The 22,355-nt window shown below is 42.4% G+C and overlaps 1 protein-coding gene and 1 long non-coding RNA gene across 6 annotated transcripts in view; one reads left to right on the top strand and one right to left on the bottom strand.

Annotated features, from left to right (window-relative positions):
* Positions 1–1,825, bottom strand: part of PYGL (phosphorylase, glycogen, liver) — a 52,683-nt gene extending 50,858 nt beyond the window's left edge. The window contains exon 1 of the mRNA XM_018054351.1: positions 1,560–1,825. Within this exon, the coding sequence (XP_017909840.1) occupies positions 1,560–1,802 (243 nt within the window). The 5' untranslated portion in view covers positions 1,803–1,825. The remainder of the gene's footprint in view (positions 1–1,559) is intronic.
* LOC108636992 lies at positions 1,820–22,137 on the top strand. 5 transcript variants are annotated; one of them, XR_001918687.1, is made up of 4 exons: positions 1,820–2,291; positions 13,489–13,565; positions 18,099–18,498; positions 19,406–19,439. It is a non-coding gene; the product is annotated as an uncharacterized LOC108636992 (long non-coding RNA). The 5 variants fall into 5 exon arrangements; XR_001918688.1 differs by lacking the exon at positions 18,099–18,498 and having other exon boundaries at positions 19,406–22,137; XR_001918685.1 differs by lacking the exon at positions 19,406–19,439 and having other exon boundaries at positions 18,099–18,586.

Below are 22,355 nucleotides of genomic sequence, written 5' to 3'. Positions count from 1 at the left end.
TATGCAAATTAAAAATACAGTAAATATATGCATTCGCAGTCAGACACGACTGAGCGACTGAACTGAATTGAATTGAAACATATGCATACATAAAGTGTTTTCTAGGATATATTTTGGGGCTTCCAAGGTGGCACTAATGGTAAAGAATCTGTCTGCCAGTGCACAAGAAGGCAGCAGTGGTGGGGTTCAATCCCCGGGTCAGGGAGATCCCGTGAGGAAGGAAATGGTAACCCACTCCAGTATTCTTGCAGGGAGACTCCCATGAACAGAGGAGCCTGGCAGTCTGCAGTCTGCGGGGTCTAAAAGAGTCTGACACCACTGACCGCAGTGCAGCAGCAAGAAAATATTTTAGCAGTTGCTACCTTCCGGTAGAGGCCTAGTCATCAGGCGTGAGGAAGTTACTTTCCATTTGAAAGTTTCATTAGAGCTGCAATTTCTCACTCTGAGGAATATTTTGCTGAGGGGCTCTTTGAGCACTTGGAATATGGACTATTCTTTTTCATGCTTTCTGTGTTAAAACAATTTGTAATAAATGTTTGGGCCACCGTCTCCAGGATTTACCCATTTTTCACTCTTTCCAATACACTCTCTCGCCCTTATTGGGCACAACACAATCCTCGCTGCCAAGTCCTCCTCCAGCCCCGGTGCGGGTAGGAGTGGTTTGTGAACGGCGGTTCCTTAGCAGTCCGAGGGTGGCCTGGCCCTCCCCCAGCCAGCAGGAGCCAAGTTAGTCCAGGAGCTCCACACCCTACTCCAGGTACTGGGGTGCGGGGGGGGGGGGGACGGGTGGTGGTGCGAGGATACAGAGCTCTGAGCGTGGCTCCGGACCTCTACCCCCGCCCCCCGCTACTCCCCGCATCCCTTCGTCACACTCCGGCTGTGCTTTCGACCAGCCCGGGTCTTGCACGCAACCCCCATCTCATCTCCTCCTCTAAAAAGGTTCTGTGGGCTGTGATGCGCCTTTCTCCGACTCCTGCCCCACCTGCTCCCTTAAATCTTATCACCATTTGCCGACCTCGGCAGGTCTCGGCTCCCTAAACCTTCAGCTCCCCACTCCCCCAACCCCGCACCCCGCAAGGCAGGTTTTTATCCCCTTTGTTCTGGATCGACTGTTTGGGGCCTAGAACTGTGCCTGGCATTCAGACTGGAGCCGCCAGCTCTCTCTAGATTAGATGCTGAGAGTAGATGCTCCCCAAAAGTTTGTGAAACCAGTGGACAGGCGAGGGAGGCTTGGGCTTCTGCTCCAGGAGATCCCGGGGACGGGAAGCGCAGTGGTTAGAGTGGCGATGGCGCTCGGATAACCGAGACTTAACTGGGGTGTTGGCAGAATGCCAGATCTGACCCCGGCTGCACACCCGCCGCCCACACACTCTACCCCGGACTTCGCGGGGTGTGTGTGTGTGTGTAGGGGGAGAATCGGTGTTAGGAGAGGTCACCCCCAGGGCTCCACCCATCCTGCCAGGGCCATCGCCCCGACGCTCGGTGGCCGCCCTCCCAGAAGGGCAGGACGCCGCGGAGGGCACCGGGAGCGCCCGGCGGCCCCGCTGCGCGGGCAGTACCTTGGGGCACTTCTCGTAGTAGTACTGCTGCGTGCGGATCCAGCGCCCCACCAGGTGGTCGCGCACCGTGTGCGCCAGCGCGAAGAAGTAGTCGCGGGGGGTGGCCACGTTGCGGTCCTTGACCAGAGTGAAGTGCAGGTGCCGATTGAAGCCCTTCTTCAGCTCGGCCACGTTCTCCACGCCCACGATGCCGCGGATGCTGATCTGCCGCCGCTTCTCCTGGTCGGTCAGGGGCTTGGCCATGGCGGCAGCGGGCAAGCGGGACGTGCGGCTCCGGACCGGCGGCGGAACAGGGGCGGAGCAGCTCTACGCCGCTCGCCGCTTTTGAGTCGGAAGAAAGTGTGGGGTCCGCCCCTGGGCGCGGCGGCGCCGCCCCGGGTCCCAGCCCGCCTGCCTGGGTGGCGGAGGGAGGGCCCGGCTCCCCCTCTCCCTGCCTCGGGACTCTGGGCCGGCGGGGCGGGAGCGACGGTCGGTGCCAGCCGGTGGGGACTTCTGCGGGCGAGAGTCTGCGCACCCGCTATGCCTGGATGGGGCCCCGGTGGGCACTGGCGGCTGGAGGGACCTCGGGTGAATCTTCTTGGCGGTTGAAATGGGATCTGTGGTAACTCACGGACGCTCCCTTCAGGATCTGTGGAAATGAGGAAGCGGGGAGAGTGGGGAGAGGAGGGAATCCGTCCTGCTTCCCCGCTCCGGAGTGTTGAGTATAAGAAGAATGTCTGCTGTGAAAGCGTTGTAAGTAGATGGAGTGGGAGTGGGTGGGTCCCTAGAGACAGAGAAAGGGGTTGGGTGGGGGGTGGGGGGAGCTTTCTTGACCTAAGAGAAGGTATTTTTGGCCTAAGCCATTTTGTGATCTAAGCTTGGCCATAATATTTGTCCTTGAACAGGTCACAGCAGTTAACTATCTTGAGGGAAGTAAGAGAAAGCAGGAACAAAGGGAAAACAGTCAAGAAAAAATAGTTCGGTGATAAAGAGTCCTAGTTCCTCCTCAAGCGACATACGTAACAATCTGATGCTCATCTTTGAGTTCTGCAGGAGCTAAGGCCCCCACTCAAATGGAGGATGGAAGGATGGAGTGGACCCTTGTGACTTCAAGTAACTAAAGCTAGACTTTTGCCAGGCGTTTGCCGATTTCTCAGCCCAAGCCCTTTCATGAATATACCTGTGCCTTTAGCTTAAATTTTCCCCAATTTTGCTATTCAGAGAGGCACTGGTTTGGGAAAGATCCTGTGTTCTCCTTAATTGCTGCAAATAATAAATCCTTCCTTCTCTGCATCCTTGGCTTGGTTGTGTCTTTTGGCTCAACTCCCACCAAGAAGAGAACACAGCTTTCAGGTACCAGCATGTCGCTGGCAGCCTTTTGCTTTACAGACGTTTATTTGTTATGTTACTATTATTGCTGTTATTTCTCACCTGGAATGGGTTCTACCACAAGCTTCCGGAGAGTCAGCACTCTTATCTCAGTTGTCACACATCCCTGTTAGTTCTTGGCATCGCCCCCATCTAGGGTCAGAAAAAGAATCCTAGGGCACCCCCTTTGCTGTCATTTAGTTTTTGAGGACCCAGGAGTTCAGAGTTCCTAACTCTTAGACTCATGCTTTGTTAAGAGGATGAGATGGTTGGATGGCATCACTGACTCAATGGGCATGAGTTGAGTAAACTGCGGGAGCTGATGATGGACAGGGAGGCCTGGCTTGCTGCAGTCCACCAGGTCTCAAAGAGTCAGACCCCACGACTAAGCGACTGAACTGAACTGAACTGCCTTGTCAAAGCACTCAACTGTTCATCTGTAGAGACAGGTTAGTGAGAATCAAAGAAAGTCCTGAGTTGGACCTTCAGACTGATTAGGTGGCAGGAGTTTTTACTTTGTCCCCTTGTTTGAACTATGTTTCAAATGAAGGTAGGGTGGAGGGAGGGAAATGAGAAGGTGTGTCCTGTAGTAGGAAGGGGTAACTCACTGGGCTGGTTGCCTTGTTTACATGAAACAAAGCAGTCTGTGTTATTTGGCAGTACAGCCTGATCTTTGCACTATTCACCTTCCAGCTTTGAAGGTATTTATTTGCGTGTGTGTGTGTGTGTGTGTGTGTGTGTGTGTGTGTGTAAACCTTGGCAAAGGCAAACAAATGATATTTTAGGATGTCAGAATCTTTTTCTTTAAGCTAGTTTTAGAAAAGGCAGAGGAACCAGAGATCAATTGCCAACATCCGCTGGATCATGGAAAAAGCAAGAGAGTTCCAGAAAAACATCTATTTCTGCTTTATTGACTATGCCAAAGCCTTTGACTGTGTGGATCACAATAAGCTGTGAAAAATTCTGAAAGAGATGGGAATACCAGACCACCTGACCTGCCTCTTGAGAAATCTGTATGCAGGTCAGGAAGCAACAGTTAGAACTGGACATGGAACAACAGACTGGTTCCAAATAGGAAAAGGAGTGCGTCAAGGCTGTATATTGTCACCCTGCTTATTTAACTTCTATGCAGAGTACATCATGAGAAATGCTGGACTGGAAGAAACACAAGCTGGAATCAAGATTGCCAGGAGAAATATCAATAACCTCAGATATGCAGATGATACCACCCTTATGGCAGAAAGTGAAGAGAAACTAAAAAGCCTCTTGATGAAAGTGAAAGAGGAGAGTGAAGAAGTTGGCTTAAAGCTCAACATTCAGAAAACGAAGATTATGGCATCCGGTCCCATCACTTCATGGGAAATAGATGGGGAAACAGTGGAAGCAGTGTCAGACTTTATTTTGGGGGCTCCAAAATCACTGCAGATGGTGATTGCAGCCATGAAATTAAAAGACGCTTACTCCTTGGAAGAAAAGTTATGACCAACCTAGATAGCATATTCAAAAGCAGAGACATTACTTTGCTGACTAAGGTCCGTCTAGTCAAGGCTATGGTTTTTCCAGTGGTCATGTATGGATGTGAGAGTTGGACTGTGAAGAAGGCTGAGCGCCAAAGAATTGATGCTTTTGAAGTGTGGTGTTGGAGAAGACTCTTGAGAGTCCCTTGGACTGCAAGGAGATCCAACCAGTCCATTCTGAAGGAGATCAACCCTGGGATTTCTTTGGAAGGAATGATGCTAAAGCTGAAACTCCAGTACTTGGGCCACGTCATGCGAAGAGTTGACTCATTGGAAAAGACTCTGATGCTGGGAGGGATTGGGGGCAGGAGGAGAAGAGGCTGACAGAGAATGAGATGGCTGGATGACATCACTGACTCGATGGACGTGAGTCTGAGTGAACTCTGGGAGTTGGTGATGGACAGGGAGGCCTGGCGTGCTGCAATTCATGGGGTCACAAAGAGTTGGACACGACTGAGCGACTGAACTGAACTGATGGTATTAATTTATTTTAGAGACAGTCCATCCCAGAATTGAATTCTGAGCCCCCCCAAATCTTAATACAATTTATTAATAGACTTCACTGTTAATAGTAGGCCAGAGCTGATTATTTTGGGTTGATGTGGTGGTGGGGGTGGGAGTCTAAATGCAGCTCTCACCATAAAAATAAAACTTTAGATCTCACAGCTCTGACAAAATATCCAGGTCCCTAGGCCTGGATCCCTTTAGATGCTAGGCCTTTGGGGGCAGAGCCAAGACTGAGTTACAATATACAATACCTGTAGTACTGATGACCTGGAATAGGAAAGCATTTTAGAATACACAAGGATGATGGTTTGGCCATCTGAATGAGGCCAGAAATGCCCTAAATTAAAAGTGAGAGCAACATCAAAATAGCTGATCTTACAGAGAGAATAAACTAGTAGTTACAAGTAGAGAGAAGGAAGGAGGGAGAGCTTAAGATATATAAATGCTTTGTGTAAAATAAATAAGCAACAAGGATATATTGTACAGCAGAGGGAACATAGCCATTATTTTGTAATAACTTTAAATGGAGTATAGCGCTTCCTTGGTGGCTCAGATGGTAAAGAATCTACCTGCAATGTGGAAGACCCAAGTTCAATCCCTGGGTCAGGAAGATCCTCTGGAGAAAGAAATGGCTCCTCACTCTGAGATTCTTGCCTGGGAAATCCCATGGACAGGCGAGCCTGGTGGGCTCCAGTCAGTGGGGTGACAGACAGTCAGACATGATTGAGCACCCAACGCTTTCAGTTTCACACACTTTAAATGGAGTATAATCTACAAAAGTATTGAATCATGTTGTATACTTGAAACTAATATTGTATGTCAATCATACTTTAATTAAAAGTAAATTTTAAAAAAGTTGATCTTAAAATAACCAGGCCTCTGTGGTAAAGTTTGAGGGGAGGCTGAAAAGGCAGATCTCTTGACAAATTAGATTATAAAAAAAGTGTTTAAAATCAGTCTTTTAAAAATATAAATTTATTTATTTTAATTGGAGGCTAATTACTATACAATATTGTATTGGTTTTGCCATACATCAACATGAATCTGCCACAGGTATACATGTGTTCCCCGTCTTGAACCCCCCTCCCACCTCCCCATACCATCCCTCTGGGTCATCCCAGTGCACCAACCCCGAGCATCCTGTATCATGCATGGAACCTGGACTGGCGATTCGTTTCACATATGATAATATACATGTTTCAGGGCCATTCTCCCAAATCATCCCACCCTTGCCCTCTCCCACAGAGTCCAAAGGACTGTTCTTTACATCTGTGTCTCTTTTGCTGTCTCTCATACAGGGTTATTGTTATCATCTTTCTAAATTCCATATATATGCATTAGTATACTGTATTGGTGTTTTTCTTTCTGGCTTATTTCACTCTGTATAATAGGCTCCAGTTTCATCCACCTCATTAGAACTGATTCAAATGTATTCTTTTTAATGGCTGAGTAATACTCCATTGTGTATATGTACCACAGCTTTCTTATCCATTCATCTGCTGATGGACATCTAGGTTGCTTCCATGTCCTGGCTATTATAAACAGTGCTGCGCTGAACATTGGGGTACATGTGTCTCTTTCAATTCTGGTTTCCTTGGTTTGTATGCCCAGCAGTGGGATTGCTGGGTCATAAGGCAGTTCTATTTCCAGTTTTTTAAGGAATCTCCACACTCTTCTCCATAGTGGCTGTACTAGTTTGCATTCCCACCAACAGTGTAAGAGGGTTCCCTTTTATCCACACCCTGTCCAGCATTTATTGCTTGTAGACTTTTGGATCACAGCCATTCTGACTGGCGTGAAATGGTACCTCGTTGTGGTTTTGATTTGCATTTCTCTGATAATGAGTGATGTTGAGCATCTTTTCATGTGTTTGTTAGCCATCTGTATGTCTTCTTTGGAGAAATATCTGTTTAGGTATTTGGCCCATTTTTTGATTGGGTCGTTTATTTTTCTGGAATAGAGCTGCAGGAGTTGCTTGTATATTTTTGAGATTAGTTGTTTGTCAGTTGCTTCATTTGCTATTATTTTCTCCCATTCTGAAGGCTGTCTTTTCACCTTGCATATGGTTTCCTTTGTTGTGCAGAAGCTTTTAAGTGTAATTAGGTCCCATTTATTTATTTTTGCTTTTGTTTCCAATATTCTGGGAGGTGGGTCATAGAGAATCCTGCTGTGATGTATGTCAGAGAGTGTTTTGCCTATGTTCTCCTCTAAGAGTTTTATAGTTTCTGGTCTTATGTTTAGATCTTTAATCCATTTTGAGTTTATTTTTGTGTGTGGTGTTAGAAAGTGTTCTAGTTTCATTCTTTTACAAGTGGTTGACCAGTTTACCCAGCACCACTTGTTAAAGAGGTTGTCTTTTCTCCATTGTATATTCTTGCCTCCTTTGTCAAAGATAAGGTGTCCATAGGTGTGTGGATTTATCTCTGGGCTTTCTATTTTGTTCCATTGATCTATATGTCTGTCTTTGTGCCAGGACCATACTGTCTTGATGACTGTGGCTTTGTAGTAGAGCCTGAAGTCAGGCAGGCTGATTCCTCCAGTTCCATTCTTCTTTCTCAAGATTGCTTTGGCTATTAGAGGTTTTTTGTATTTCCATGCAAATTGTGAAATTATTTGTTCTAGTTCTGTGAAAAATACCGTTGGTAGCTTGATAGGGGTTGCATTGAATCTATAGATTGCTTTGAGCAGTGTACTCATTTTCACTATATTGATTCTTCCAATCCATGAACACGGTGTATTTTTCCATCTATTAGTGTCCTCTTTGACTTCTTTCACCAGAGTTTTATAGTTTTCTATATATAGGTCTTTTGTTTCTTTAGGTAGATATATTCCTAAGTATTTTATTCTTTTCATTGCAATGGTGAATGGAATTGTTTCCTTAATTTCTCTTTCTATTTTCTCATTATTAGTGTATAGGAATGCAAGGGATTTCTGTGTGTTGATTTTATATCCTGCAACTTTACTATATTCATTGATTAGCTCTAGTAATTTTCTGGTGGAGTCTTTAGGGTTTTCTATGTAGAGGATCATGTCATCTGCAAACAGTGAGAGTTTTACTTCTTCTTTTCCAATTTGGATTCCTTTTATTTCTTTTTCTGCTCTGATTGCTGTGGCCAAAACTTCCAAAACTATGTTGAATAGTAGTGGTGAAAGTGGGCACCTTTGTCTTGTTCCTGACTTCAGGTGAAATGCTTTCAATTTTTCACCATTGAGGATAATGTTTGCTGTGGGTTTGTCATATATAGCTTTTATTATGTTGAGGCATGTTCCTTCTATTCCTGCTTTCTGGAGAGTTTTTATCATAAATGGATGTTGAATTTTGTCAAAGGCTTTCTCTGCATCTATTTAGATAATCATATGGCTTTTATTTTTCAATTTGTTAATGTGGTGTATTACATTGATTGATTTGCAGATATTGAAGAATCTTTGCATCCCTGGGATAAAGCGCACTTGGTCATGATGTATGATCTTTTAAATATGTTGTTGGATTCTGATTGCTAGAATTTTGTTAAGGATTTTTGCATCTATATTCATCAGTGATATTGGCCTGTAGTTTTCTTTTTTTGTGGCATCTTTGTCAGGGTTTGGTATCAGGGTGATGGTGGCCTCATAGAATGTGTTTGGAAATTGACCTTCCTCTGCAATTTTCTGGAAGAGTTTGAATAGGATAGGTGTTAGCTCTTCTCGAAATTTTTGGTAGAATTCAGCTGTGAAGCCGTCTGGACCTGGCCTTTTGTTTACTGGAAGATTTCTGATTACAGTTTCAATTTCCATGCTTGTGATGGGTCTGTTAAGATTTTCTATTTCTTTCTGGTTCAGTTTTGGAAAGTTGTACTTTTCTAAGAATTTGTCCATTTCTTCCACATCGTCCACTTTATTGGCATATAATTCCTGATAGTAGTCTCTTATGATCCTTTGTATTTCTGTGTTGTCTGTTGTGATCTCTCCATTTTCATTTCTAATTTTATTGATTTGACTTTTCTTTTCTTTTTAATTTTTATTTTTACGTTATTTTACTTTACAATACTGTATTGTTTTTGCCATACATTGACATGAATCCACCACGGGTATACATGCGATCCCAAACATGAACCCCCCTCGAGGCTGGCTAATGGTTTGTCAATTTTATTTATCCTTTCAAAGAACCAGTTTTTGGCTTTGTTGGTTTTTGCTATGGTCTCTTTTGTTTCTTTTGCATTTATTTCTGCCCTAATTTTTAAGATTTCTTTCCTTCTAGTAACCCTGGGGTTCTTCATTTCTTCCTTTTCTAGTTGCTTTAGGTGTAGAGTTAGGTTATTTATTTGACTTTTTTCTTGTTTTTTGAGGTATGCCTGTATTGTTATGAACCTTTCCCTTAGCACTGCTTTTACAGTGTCCCACAGGTTTTAGGTTGTTGTGTTTTCATTTTCATTCATTTCTATGCATATTTTGATTTATTTTTTGGTTTCTTCTGTGATTTGTTGGTTATTCAGCAGTGTGTTGTTCAGCTTCCATATGTTGGAATTTTTAATAGTTTTTCTCCTGTAATTGAGATCTAATCTTACTGCATTGTGGTCAGAAAAGATGCTTGGAATGATTTCAATTTTTTTGAATTTACCAAGGCCAGATTTATGGCCCAGGATGTGATCTATCCTGGAGAAGGTTCCGTGTGTACTTGAGTAAAAGGTGGAATTCATTGTTTTGGGGTGAAATGTCTCATATATATCAATTAGGTCTAACTGGTCTATTATATCATTTAAAGTTTGTGTTTCCTTGTTAATTTTCTGTTTAGTTGATCTATCCATAGGTGTGAGTGGGGTATTAAAGTCTCCCACTATTATTGTGTTATTGTTAATTTCCCCTTTCCTACTTGTTAGCATTTGTCTTACATATTGTGGTGCTCCTATGTTGGGTGCACATATATTTATAATTGTTATATCTCTTCTTGGATTGATCCTCTGATCATTATGTAGTGTCCTTCTTTGTCTCTTTCACAGCCTTTGTTTTAAAGTCTATTTTATCTGATATGAGTATTGCTCCTCCTGCTTTCTTTTGGTCTCTATTTGTGTGGAATATTTTTTTCCAGCCCTTCACTTTTAGTCTGTATGTGTCCCTTGTTTTGAGGTGGGTCTCTTGTAGACAACATATATAGGGGTCTTGTTTTTGTATTCATCCAGCCAGTCTTTGTCTTCTGGTTGAGGCATTCAGTCCACTTACATTTAAGGTAATTATTGATAAGTATGATCCCATTGCCATTTGGGTTTATTGTTTTGGGTTCAAGCTTATACACCCTTTTTGTGTTTCCTGTCTAGAGAAGATCCTTTAGCATTTGTTGGAGAGCTGGTTTGGTGGTGCTGAATTCTCTCAGCTTTTGCTTGTCTGTAAAGCTTTTGATTTCTCCTTCATATTTGAATGAGATCCTTGCTGGGAACAGTAATCTGGGCTGTAGGTCATTTTCTTTCATCACTTTAAGTATGTCCTTGCCATTCCCTCCTGGCCTGAAGAGTTTCTATTGAAAGATCAGCTGTTATCCTTATGGGAATCCCCTTGTGTGTTATTTGTTGCTTACCCCTTGCTGCTTTTAATATTTGTTCTTTGTGTTTGATCTTTGTTAATTTGATTAATATGTGTCTTGGGGTGTTTTGCCTTGGGTTTATCTTATTTGGGACTCTCTGGGTTTCTTGGACTTGGGTGATTATTTCCTTCCCCATTTTAGGGAAGTTTTCAACTGTTATCTCCTCAAGAATTTTCTCATGGTCTTTCCTTTTGTCTTCTTCTTCTGGAACTCCTATGATTCAAATGTTGGGGTGTTTAACATTGTCCCAGAGGTTTCTGACATTGTCCTCATTTCTTTTAATTCGTTTTTCTTTTTTCCTCTCTGATTCATTTATTTCTACCATTCTATCTTCTACCTCACTAATCCTATCTTCTGCCTCTGTTATTCTACTATTTGTTCCTTCCAGAGTGCTGAAACTCCAGTACTTTGGCCACCTCATGAGAAGAGTTGACTCATTGGAAAAGACTCTGATGCTGGGAGGGATTGGGGGCGGGAGGAGAAGGGGATGACAGAGGATGAGATGGCTGGATGGCATCACCGACTCGATGGATGTGAGTCTGAGTGAACTCCGGGAGTTGGTGATGGACAGGGAGGCCTGGCGTGCTGCGATTCATGGGGTTGCAAAGAGTCAGACATGACTGAGTGACTGAACTTAACTGAACTGATTGCATTATTCATTACATATTGATTCTTTTTTATTTCTTCTAGGTCCTTGTTAAACCTTTCTTGCATCTTCTCAATCCTTGTCTCCAGGCTATTTATCTGTGATTCCATTTTGATTTCAAGATTTTGGATCATTTTCACTATCATTATTTGGAATTCTTTATCAGGTAGATTCCCTATCTCTTCCTCTTTTGTTTGGTTTAGTGGGCATTTATCCTGTTCTTTTATCTGCTGGGTATTCCTCTGTCTCTTCCTCTTGTTTATATTGCTGTGTTTGGGGTGGCCTTTCTGTATTCTGGCAGTTTGTGGAATTCTCTTTATTGTGGAGTTTCCTCACTGTCGGTGGGGTTATATAGGTGGCTTGTCAAGGTTTCCTGGTTAGGGAAGCTTGTGTCGGTGTTCTGGTGGGTGGAGCTGGATTTCTTCTCTCTGGAGTGCAATGAAGTCCAGTAATGAGTAATGAGATGTCAATGGGTTTTATATTGAAGCTCAGGGCTGTGTTCCTGTGTTGCTGGAGAATTTGCATGGTATGTCTTGCTCTGGAACTTGTTGGCCCTTGGGTGGTGCTTGGTTTCAGTGTAGGTATGGAGGCGTTTGATGAGCTCCTATCGATTAATGTTCCCTGGAGTCAGGAATTCTCTGGTATTCTCAGGATTTGGACTTAAGCCTCCTGCTTCTGGTTTTCAGTCTTATTTTTACAGTAGTCTCAAGACTTCTCCATCTATATAGCACCGTTGATAAAACATCTCCTTTCGAAGACAATGGGCTGCTTTTCTGGGTGCCTGATGTCCTCTGCCAGCATTCAGAAGTTGTTTTGTGGAATTTACTCAGTGTTCAAGTGTTCTTTGGATGAATTTGTGGGAGAGAAAGTGGTCTCCTTGTCCTATTCCTCTGCCATCTTAGGACCACCTTCCTAAAATCAGTTTTGAAATGATCCAAAAGGATACATGTATCCCAGTGTTCATTGCAGCACCATTTACAATAGCCAAGACATGGAAGCAACCTTAATGTCCATCAACAGAGGAATGGATAAAGAAGATGTTGTGTATATATATATACTCAATGGAATATTACTCAGCCATTAATAAGAATGAAATACTGACATATGCAGGAACATGGATGGATAAAGAGATTGTCATACTGAGTGAAGTAAGTCAGAAAAAGATAAGTATCATATGACATCCCTTAGTGCTGAATATAAAATGAAATGATACAAATGAACTTCTTTACAAAACAGGAACAGACTCTTAGACTGAGAGAATGGATTTATGGTTGCAGGGTAGGGGGAAGAATTGGGGCAAGGGATAGCTAGTAGTTAGGAAGTATGGGACTGACATGTTCAAACTGCTATATTTAAAATGGTTAACCAACAAGGATCTATTGAATAGCACAGGGAACTCTACTCAATGTTATGTGGCAGCCTGGATGGGAGGAAAGTTTGGGGGAGAATGGAGAATGTATCCATTCATGTATATGTGTGACTGAGCCCCCTTGCTATCCACCTGAAACTATCACTACCTTGTTCATTGGCTATTCTCCAAATTAAAATAAAAAGTAAAAAAATAAAATAAAATTAGTTTTGAATATCTCTAGGATGGTCACAGTGTGAAGCCAGTTTTGGGTCATTCACAGGTTGGTGTGAAGCAGCTCAACAGGAAATGGAAAGTAGAGTAGAGCAGTGAGATGAGGGAAAGCTAGGTCTGAGTAGATCTTCCTCCCGGGGGGCTCTCAGCAGCAAAAGGGAAAAGAATTGTCTGGTTTCTTAGGTAGGGAATGAGGAATTAGGGTGTACAAAAGAAGAGATGGAAGACACTAAAGGCAAACTTTCTATTTCTTGGTTCTGTTTAAGACACTTTCTAATGGGTGGATCCTAGGTCCCCAACTACTTAGATGGACTAAATTCTTATTGAAAACCCAGGATAATGATAAACTGATAAACACACTGTTACTTCTGTAGCTGGTCAGTAAACCTGCACCCCTGAGTTACATATCTCTCAAAATGGAAAAACTATTAACAGTGGGATGTCCAAACTATAGTATGGGAGGAGGGAACCTCCAAGCTTATGTGAAAGGAGTGACTTAGTGATTTAGGAGGAACCATAGATCCAGTTTTGAATGACAATGGATCACGCTGTTGGGACTTCCCTGGCAGTCTAGTGGGTAAGACTCTTTGCTTCCACTGCAGGTGGTGTGGGTTAGATTTCTGTTCAGAGAATTAAGATCCTGCATGCCCTGTGGCACAGCCAAACAAAACCAATGAGTCACATTGTCAGAGTCTTTTTCACTTCTCTTCCAGTCTTTCTAGAAAGTATTTGGTGTTAGCATGTCTTTAACATTTGCTAATCTGCATTTTTAACAGAAAGCAGCTCCAGAGTCTACACCTTCTTCAGGTTTTAACATCTAACTGGAATTTAATAATATTGTCTTCCATTTATGGTAAGTGATACTTTATCATTTAACTCTCACATAAACTTTGCTTTTTAAATTTTAAGTTAAAGTGAGTTTACTTAAAGAAAAATTATTACTTGGGTTGCACACGGGTTGACCAAAAAGTATACAAATGTAACTGAAGTTTGGGAAACACAGAGTTTATGGTCTCCTGGGTCCCTTTGAAATCTAACATCTGCTCATTTTGTACTGGTCTAGGACACCAAGGCCCAGAGAGGTGAAGTTACTTAACCAAGAAGATTACTATCTTTGAAAACATTTCCTTCAGTTTCTCCTGACTAGAAACACCCCAAACTGTAGTTCCCTGAGAAAGTATCAGACTTAAGGTCCTCACGTTTGTTCATACTTCTCTTGGCAATGGTGACCCCTGTAATTCCTGTTTCTCAGCTGCGGCTTCCCCACGGCTACTCTGATGAAATGGCCCTTGAGAATAGCTCAACAATCCATGCACACCTCATAAGACAAATATAAGTTATACTCACTGTCAGAAAAGAACATGAGCAAGTGCGTCTGAATCTTCAGAGAAGCAGATGCTAAGACAGGATTCAACATGCAAGGATTCTGTTAGGGCAAATTCTCCTGGGGAAGAAAATGGGGAGGGAACCAAGTCAGCCTGAGAAAGAGTGTCAGGCTGTGATGTGAATCTGACTCCCAGTGAAGGAGAGAGGGAGGGATCCACGAGAGGGAGCATCCCAGACTGCCCTGAGTTCCAGGAAGATCCAGCAAGGCCACTGGCAATTCTGGAGCCAAAGTCAACTGTTGGGAGTCCCCATGCTCTCTTGTTAGGTGAGCTCCCCAGGGAGGCGTGGCACCTGCACAAGCCCAGCAAGGATATCTGCAGCCCTTGATCAGTTGTGTTCTCTGCAGTTGGAAGTCTGGGAGGCCCATTCTTGTGGCTACCAGCAAGATATCAGATAACAAACATAGGTTAGCAGCCACTATATTCCAAAGTAGGGCTTACCGTGTTGGCATCCCACTTTCATCAAATATACAACTAGCATTTTCCAAAAGCTCTGGTTAGGCTCTTAATGCACATTCCTTCATTGAAACCTCTTACCAGCTCTGTGGGCAAGTTTTATTTTTCGTTTCATTTTATAGATGAAGAAACTATGGCTCAGAGAAGTTAGGTAGTTTGCTCAAGATCACTTAACAGATAAGAGGCTGAAGAGGTTTTCACATATTTGTGTTGTGTTTTCCTTCTTCCGAAACGGGTTTGGGATCGGTTGAGTAAACCTGAATTCTCACTGCACCTTAGCTGACCTAGTTATCCTGTCCCTTTAGGTTGTTTTGTACTGTTCTCAGGCCTTTGACCTACTTCTAATCAGTTCTGAAATCCAGGGAAATGCCAGAAGTCCAAAGTGGCCCACAAAGGGGCATTGGCACAACGGAGATGCTCAGTGTAGAAGATGAGCTGAGCTTTGTACCCAGTGAATGAATTTAAGTACATTTCACTTGGTATATTTAATGTGTGAATCTGTCAACCAAGATTACTGTCTAGGCTCTGCTGTTTTAAATATTTAGTAAGACGATTGAGAGCCTGGATTTATTATGCTACTGAGTGCCGTCTGGATCTGGGGATAGCACACTGAATGCATTGCATCTCTGTAATTGGCTGTAACTGAGACCATTCATTTGTTACTTGAATATATTTGGCTTGTTTTGGAAGCAATTGAGTGTTCCTGGCACTTTCAGATCCTGTTATATCTGATTTGCTCATTAATACGGTACTTTGGTTTGTTAGGCGTGGTCCGGTGGGAGTTTCTGAAAAGCAGAAAATATTTAACAACTCATTTCTCCCTATGTCTCGTTCAGTGGATGGTTTTAGTATGCCTGTTATAGAATATGCTGGAGAATTGCTTAGTGCCTCACTTCTGCAAAGTGAGGTTAATGCTCTCTGTTCTCCTCACTCCCCAAGGCAGCTAAACTCAAAAAAGATCTGAGTAGAGAAGTGTTCATAGAGACACTTTTCACAATAGCCATAGGGAAAGTGAAGTCGCTCAGTCGTGTCCGACTCGTTGCGACCCCATGGACTGTAGCCTACCAGGCTCCTCTGTCCATGGGATTTTCCAGGCAAGAATACTGGAGTGCGTTGCCATTTCCTTCTCCAGGAGATCTTCCTGACCCAGGGATCAAACCCAGGTCTCCAGCATTGTATGCAGACGCTTTACCATCTGAGCCATCAGGGAAGGCTCAATCTTTACCATCTGAGCCACTTAGGAAGACCCACCAGAGAAGAGTTAGGAAATGTTAAAAGCAAAAGATATCAACTTTGGGGTTGGGATTATATTTTGAAATCTTAGCCAGCATTTCCCTTTTCTCCTGGTCTTTTACTTTTCCCCATCTCCCTTGAGGAGCCACGCTAGCTTGCGCTCATTGCTGATGAAGGATGTAACCCCTCTGGTTTGTTGCTGCTTGGATTGGCTCAGACAGTAAAGAATCTGCCTGCAATGCAGGAGACCTGGGTTCCATTCCCAGGTCAGGAAGATCCCCTGGAGAAGGGAATGGCTACCCACTTCAGTATTCTTGCATGGAGAATTCCATGGACAGAGGACCCTGGCAGGATACAGTCCATGGGGTCTCAAAAAATCGGACATGACCGAGAGACTAACACTTTCACCTAGGTTAACATGTGCGAGACACATTGAATGAGAGCCAAGAGTCTGGGAAGACTCACAAGAGGGAGAAGATAGCACAGTGGGTGTGAGGGGAGCAGAGATGTCACAGTCTTAGAGCAAGAAGCTGGGAGGGAGCCTGCTTCCTCGGGGAGGCAGCAGGAATGCCAGGGAGCAGCCTGCGATGTTCTCTGCTTCTTTGGAAGATCCAGGGAGGAAGCAGCTGCTTGAAGTCTTTCAGAAGTCAGGGCTTAGCCATGGTCAAAGACTCCCCACCCCCAGAGAGGCATGAAGCAGCCTGTGGGTGAAGACTGGATGAGAAGGCTGACTCAGAAAACACCCAGGGGAAGACTTGTCAAGGCTTGGGTTTCCCACCTCCACCATCACTGGTGCTTGGAGTGAATGGGCCAGTGAAAGTGAGGTCACAGTTTCCCTTTCCTGGAGGATGAGAGTTCAAATTAGAAATTTAAATTATATGTAAAAAATAAAGCTGCGTTTCGTACACACCTGAGTTTATGCACTGTTTGTATTTGCTTTTCCATCTAGTATTATTACTGATGCAACAAGACTCGTGTTTCAGAAAAAGCTTTCACCTTGTTATGGGAATGAATGAGAAGATGAGTTCTGGGAAAGTTTTGCAAGGAGATATGAGCCAATCCTGACCGAGGAAGGGAAGTAAGAAGTGTGCTAAGCCTAGGGTTTCAGTAGATAATCAGCGTGCAACATGTACTAGAGACAGCCTCTCTGCCACCTTGTCTCAGGGCCTTCATCGTGCTGACCTGAGTGCGTCCACATTTTGACTTATATATGCATAATAGATTTATTGCAGGAATTACCTATAAAATGTATAGCTGCTATGCAAATATTACTGTTTTTTTAAAGACTTTTGTTTTCTTAAGGAGTAAACGGAAGGAATCACAAACACCAAGTTCTCAAATGCAAACACTTTAACTTCCCTGAGCTATTAATTATCCACCTTTAAAACTCTAACCAATAGGATGCTTGGACATTTATCAGCTTAAAACACATTTTTTTTCAAGTCTGGAGCCCAGGAGTCTGGATGATGTATTAAAAGTTGATCCCATGCACAAGTTCTGGGCTTTTCTTTTTTGGATTTCTTGTTGTCTTAGATGGACTGAGTTCATCTGATGCAGTTTTGCATAGCATACCCTATCTCTGTTTTTCAAATTTAATATTTTAATTTATTGATTCATTTTAAAAATATTTAAGCATTTACTATGTGTCTAGCCTTGTACTAGGCATTTAGTAAAATCAGTGAACCAAACAGATGACAAAGTAGCTAGACACCTTGTTTCCCATTCCCTGGTTTCCTGGGAGCTGACTCCTCTTCATCCGCCTCCCCTCTCCCATTTCTACTTAAGTAGAAGTCCATATACTTATTGTGGGAGTGGTTATTTTATAACAGTGACTATAGGACTCCCCTTTGGTCATGTTCTTGGTGAAAGAAGGAACTGGAAGTAAGGACCAACTTGGAAAGTCAACAAATCAAACATTTAATGAACACCTACTGTATACGTCCACAGTATACTATGTTCACTGTTAATGGTCTGAAGAATACAGGCCATGATCTCTGCCTTACCAAGAACTTTTAAACTATGTTAAGGCACCACACTCACATGAAAATACAAGGCAGAGTATGCTAAAGGAAAAAATAAGCCCAACTTTAAGGGCTAAGTTCATAGGGAGGAAAGAGCATCTTGTATTTGTCTTGAAGCTACATGACAACAGCTGTTTTTCTTTCTTCTTGGAAGTGCTATTTCCTCTTCTACCCTCTTGAATGATAGTATATTAGTCATTGAATCACAGTACATTTCCAGTTTAAGATGAAAACGTTAAACTTCACTCCACCCATGATTTTCATGACACATCATCTATTATATTTTTTTAGATTTAAATGTGAGAATTGCAGAGACGAGCTTATACCAGCAGGTGGAGGGATTTGCTATTTGAACTCATCTCAGGACATCAAGTGGTTCAGCAAAGGATGTGACTGCAATTTAAATTATTGCTTTATTTCTCTTTCTTTGTTTCAGATGTTTATGCACCAAAACACTCTGAACAAATTACCTATATTTTAGTGAAAAATAATGTATGTAATTTTATAACAAATTACTGTACAGCAGAAATTAACACAACATTGTAAATCAACTATGCTTGAATAAAATAAAGGAAAAACATCAAACCCAAATTACTTGTACTCTGAAGAAGATGAATTAAAATTGGTTATTTTCGTCACTCTATCCAGAGCACAAAGTAGATGGCACTTTCTCCATTTCAAAGTCTTAGATGTAAATATATATTGACATCTAAAGAAATAATTTTGACTTCCCAGGTGGCTCAGTGGGTAAAGAATCTGCCTGCAATGCAGGAGATGCAGGTTCAATCCTTGGGTCAGGAAGATCCCCTGGAGGAGGGCATGGCAACCCAGTCCAGTATTCTTGCCTGGAGAATCCCATGGACAGAGGAGTCTGGTGGGCTACAGTCCATGGGGTTGCTAAGAGTCAGACACGATTGAATTGACAGCACACACACTAAAAGAAATAGTTTATTCTCATAGAGAACATTGGAGAACTCTTTTTAAACAAACATACGACCTTAACATTCTTATGCTAGATGTAGAACACACTCAGAGTTGGGTGTACTGGTGCCTTGGGCTCCCACGTGAGTCAAGCGTCTGAGTTTGCAGGTATCAGAGTAGCAGGATCTCTATACTGGTTTATCTGAGGTCTATCGCAGGTTTTCAGGCCTGTCTGAGCACATCAGTGAACTGATGAGACAGGGCTGAGTAAAATCAATACACCTAGGGGAGCTGGAATCATCCGGGGAAGAAGTCATGCCCTGCCTGTTGCTGGGGCAAGGGCATGTCCAGCAAGCTGCGGGAGTCTGGTGGAGGCTGAGACGCTTCCGGGGCAAGAGTTCACCCTAAGGGTAGAAGGAATCTGCTGATTAGCTTGTGCCAGCAAGAAAAGCCCTAGTTGTCAGAGGAGAGCAGTAAGTCTGATGGGGATTGTACTAGTTTCTTGATAACCTGGTCTGAGTGTTTAGAAGCAGGATTCCCATGAGTAGATAGAAGGCTGTTGGTAAAAACGGAAATAATTTTCTCAGCTTTTAAAAAAGTTCTCAGATTTAAGAAATACGATTTTACCTTCTCACCTGAACAGGTGACTCAATTTCTTGTGCTTCACTCCTGCACAGCTTGCCTTCCCAGGTTGCTCAGCAGTAAAGAATCTACCTGGCAATGCAGGAGTTGCAGGATACATGGGTTCAATCCCTGGGTTGAGAAGATGCCCTGGAGTAGGAAATGACATCCCACTCCAGTATTCTTGCCTGGAAAATCCCATGAAGAGAGGAGCCTGGCGAGCTACAGTCCATGGAGTTGCAAAGAGCTGGACGGGACTGAGCAACTGAGCACAGCAAAGCAGCTTGCCCAGCGTGCCGGACCCAGTAGGGGAGGGTCTAGGGGAAGTGCTTTGTTCAGAGGGGAGAGGCATTGCCCGCAGGACTGACAGCGCAGGGAGACACCTTCTGGAGACTCTCAGAAATACAGGACTTGGTGTGCAGGAGTGGAGGTTTGGTCCTGAAAATGGGAGCAGGAACCAGTGACATTTGTATTGCAGTTAATGAGATTCTTCTGACTCAAAGGCTCATAAGATCTGGAGAAATAAACATTACATATATACTGTTGGCCAGGTTCTTAGAGTTACTGAACATTTACTAAAACAACCATAATAACTATGTCTGTCTTTTTCTGTATAAGCTCTTTGTAAAATCCTCCATTTGGGTCATATGTTTATAGCAGTTAAACAAACTTACAGACAGGTGTATAAATCTTAAGTATTTACTACAGTGAATTTTCACAGTTTAATAACTTGTGCAAATTCTGCTAAGACAGATGCAGAATATTAGAAGCAGCTCTGAAGCCTCTCTTGTGCCCCTTCTTGTCTCCTTTTTGAAAAGCTACCCTGATTTCCAGTATAGTAAATAACTTTTGCCTGTTTTAAGCTTTGTATAAATGCAATTAATTAAACAATTATTTTGCCTACCTTTTTTTTTTACTCAACATTATGTCTGTAAGTCTTATTTATGTTCTTACCAAATTTGTAGGTTTTCTTTGTTGTATAGTGTTTCATTATATGAAAGTAGCGCAATTTTATCCATTTAAAAATTTACTCATTTTTAAATTATTTCACTGTTGGTGGACATTTGAGTTGTATCCAGTTTTGATTATTATGAACAAAGCTGCCATAAAGGTATTGGTACATGTTTTACTGCACACATGTCCTCCTTACTATTTCTGTTGGGAATGTAATTGCTAAATCTGATCTATAGATTTAATGACTTTTATTCTTCCCAATGTGGAAAATGTGGTTTAGCTATACATGTTCAGTTCTCTTGCTGTAAAGGGATTGAAGTGATGAAGACAGTGAATTTGACTATGAAGCTATTAATATTACTGGAAAAAGTTGGCATTACTTAGAATAGCCAGGTACTGACAAATTGGGTACTTAATGTTGAATCCTTATTCGTTATCATAAGCTGTGATAAGTGGTAAGAGTGTACACTGTTGTACTGCTCATGTCAAATTGAAAAACATTTAGGATAGTTTTCAGCTGCTACCTAGAGTATGTTTTTTTAAAAAATATTTTTATTTTAACTGGAGGCTAATTACTTTACAATATTGTTTAAGATTCCTCCTCCTGGAAGCTAATTTTTAATATTAACCTTAGGAAGATATGCTTGGAAAGTAATTTTCAAAAATTGTTTCCATTCATCAGTAGAGATGGCTAAAAGTTAATTGCAACGCTATAGTTTGTAGCCTTTGCTACTGGAAGCTGAAAAACATCAGTTGATTTTCAGAGTTTTTAGTTTTAGTTTATCAGTTGACAAATCTTGATTTAAGTATTGACCATTGTGTTTCCTGAATTTATCTATGAAGACTGAATGGAAGGGAATAACACCAAATTTAGGTTCCAAGAGAAAAATGCTCTGTGATGTGGGCCTTATCCAGAATCCTATGGCCAAAAATATCCCCGGGGTCAAAGTTATCCAGTGGATCTTGGCCCTTCTCTGTAGACTCTAATCTACAGGACCAACACTCAGATTTGCTGGAAACTAACATTTATTTCTACTTGGCTTTTAATTATAAAAAAAGTATGTGTTTATTCTAGGAAACTTGGAAAGCATATAAAAATATAACAAAACTCTCATGTAATAGCAGTATCCTTTGTTAATACATTTCAGAATATTTTCTTTCTGGTTTTAAATTACCAGATTATTTTTTCACGTAACTCATTTATTCAACACATGTTTTTGAGAGTTTCTTATGTACTGATGGCAAGACTGTATACAACCAGAGATCTAGCAATCTCTTACAGGGTTTCCAAGACTTGAACTTACCCAGCAGAATCTGGAAGATCAGAGGTGGTGAGGGCCAGGGAGAGGGACCTCTGGGAGAGACAGTGCGGAAAGTCGTTGTCATAGCAGCCCTGAGACATCTGTTGTTAGAAAGGTCTGCTTACAATACTGGCTCTTGTCTAGCATCTGGGAACTTGGCTTTCAGGAGTTTCCCCACCATTCCCTAATGATAAGGATGGTTCACTGTGTCTAGACTGTGCAAATACCATGGTCATGCTGAAGACCTGCTTATCTTCTGGGACTCTAGGATTTTGACACGTGAATGGCTGAGAGTTCCTACATGACTGGCCTCCACTAAAAACCTTGGATGGTGAGACCAGTGAGCTTCCCTGACAGACACTTGCCAGGTGTTATTGTTGGAAGAATTAAGTACATCCTGTGTGACTCCACGGGAGAGGACTCTGGAAAGCTTCTTCCTGGTTTCTTCCAGACTTTGCCCCATGAACCCTATTCCTTTTACTGATTTTGTTTTGTGTCCTTTCATTAATAAACTGTACCTGTGAGTATAACTACTTCTCAGTCCTGAGATTCCTTCTAGCAAATTACTGAACATGAAGCTGTCTTGGGGGACACCTGATATGGTGATCCCTCCTTGGGAGATTAAATTACCTGGTGAATCATTACCTCTACTTTTTTTTTTTTTTTTAATTAATTCTACTTTTAAGGGCTTCCCTGGTGGCCCAGTTGGTAAAGAATCCGCCTGCAGTGCAGGAGACCAGGGTTTGATCTC

This window comes from Capra hircus, chromosome 10 (genome assembly GCF_001704415.2).
Source record: "Capra hircus breed San Clemente chromosome 10, ASM170441v1, whole genome shotgun sequence".
Classification (NCBI taxonomy): domain Eukaryota; kingdom Metazoa; phylum Chordata; class Mammalia; order Artiodactyla; family Bovidae; genus Capra; species Capra hircus.
This window is presented reverse-complemented; position numbering and strand designations above follow the sequence as displayed.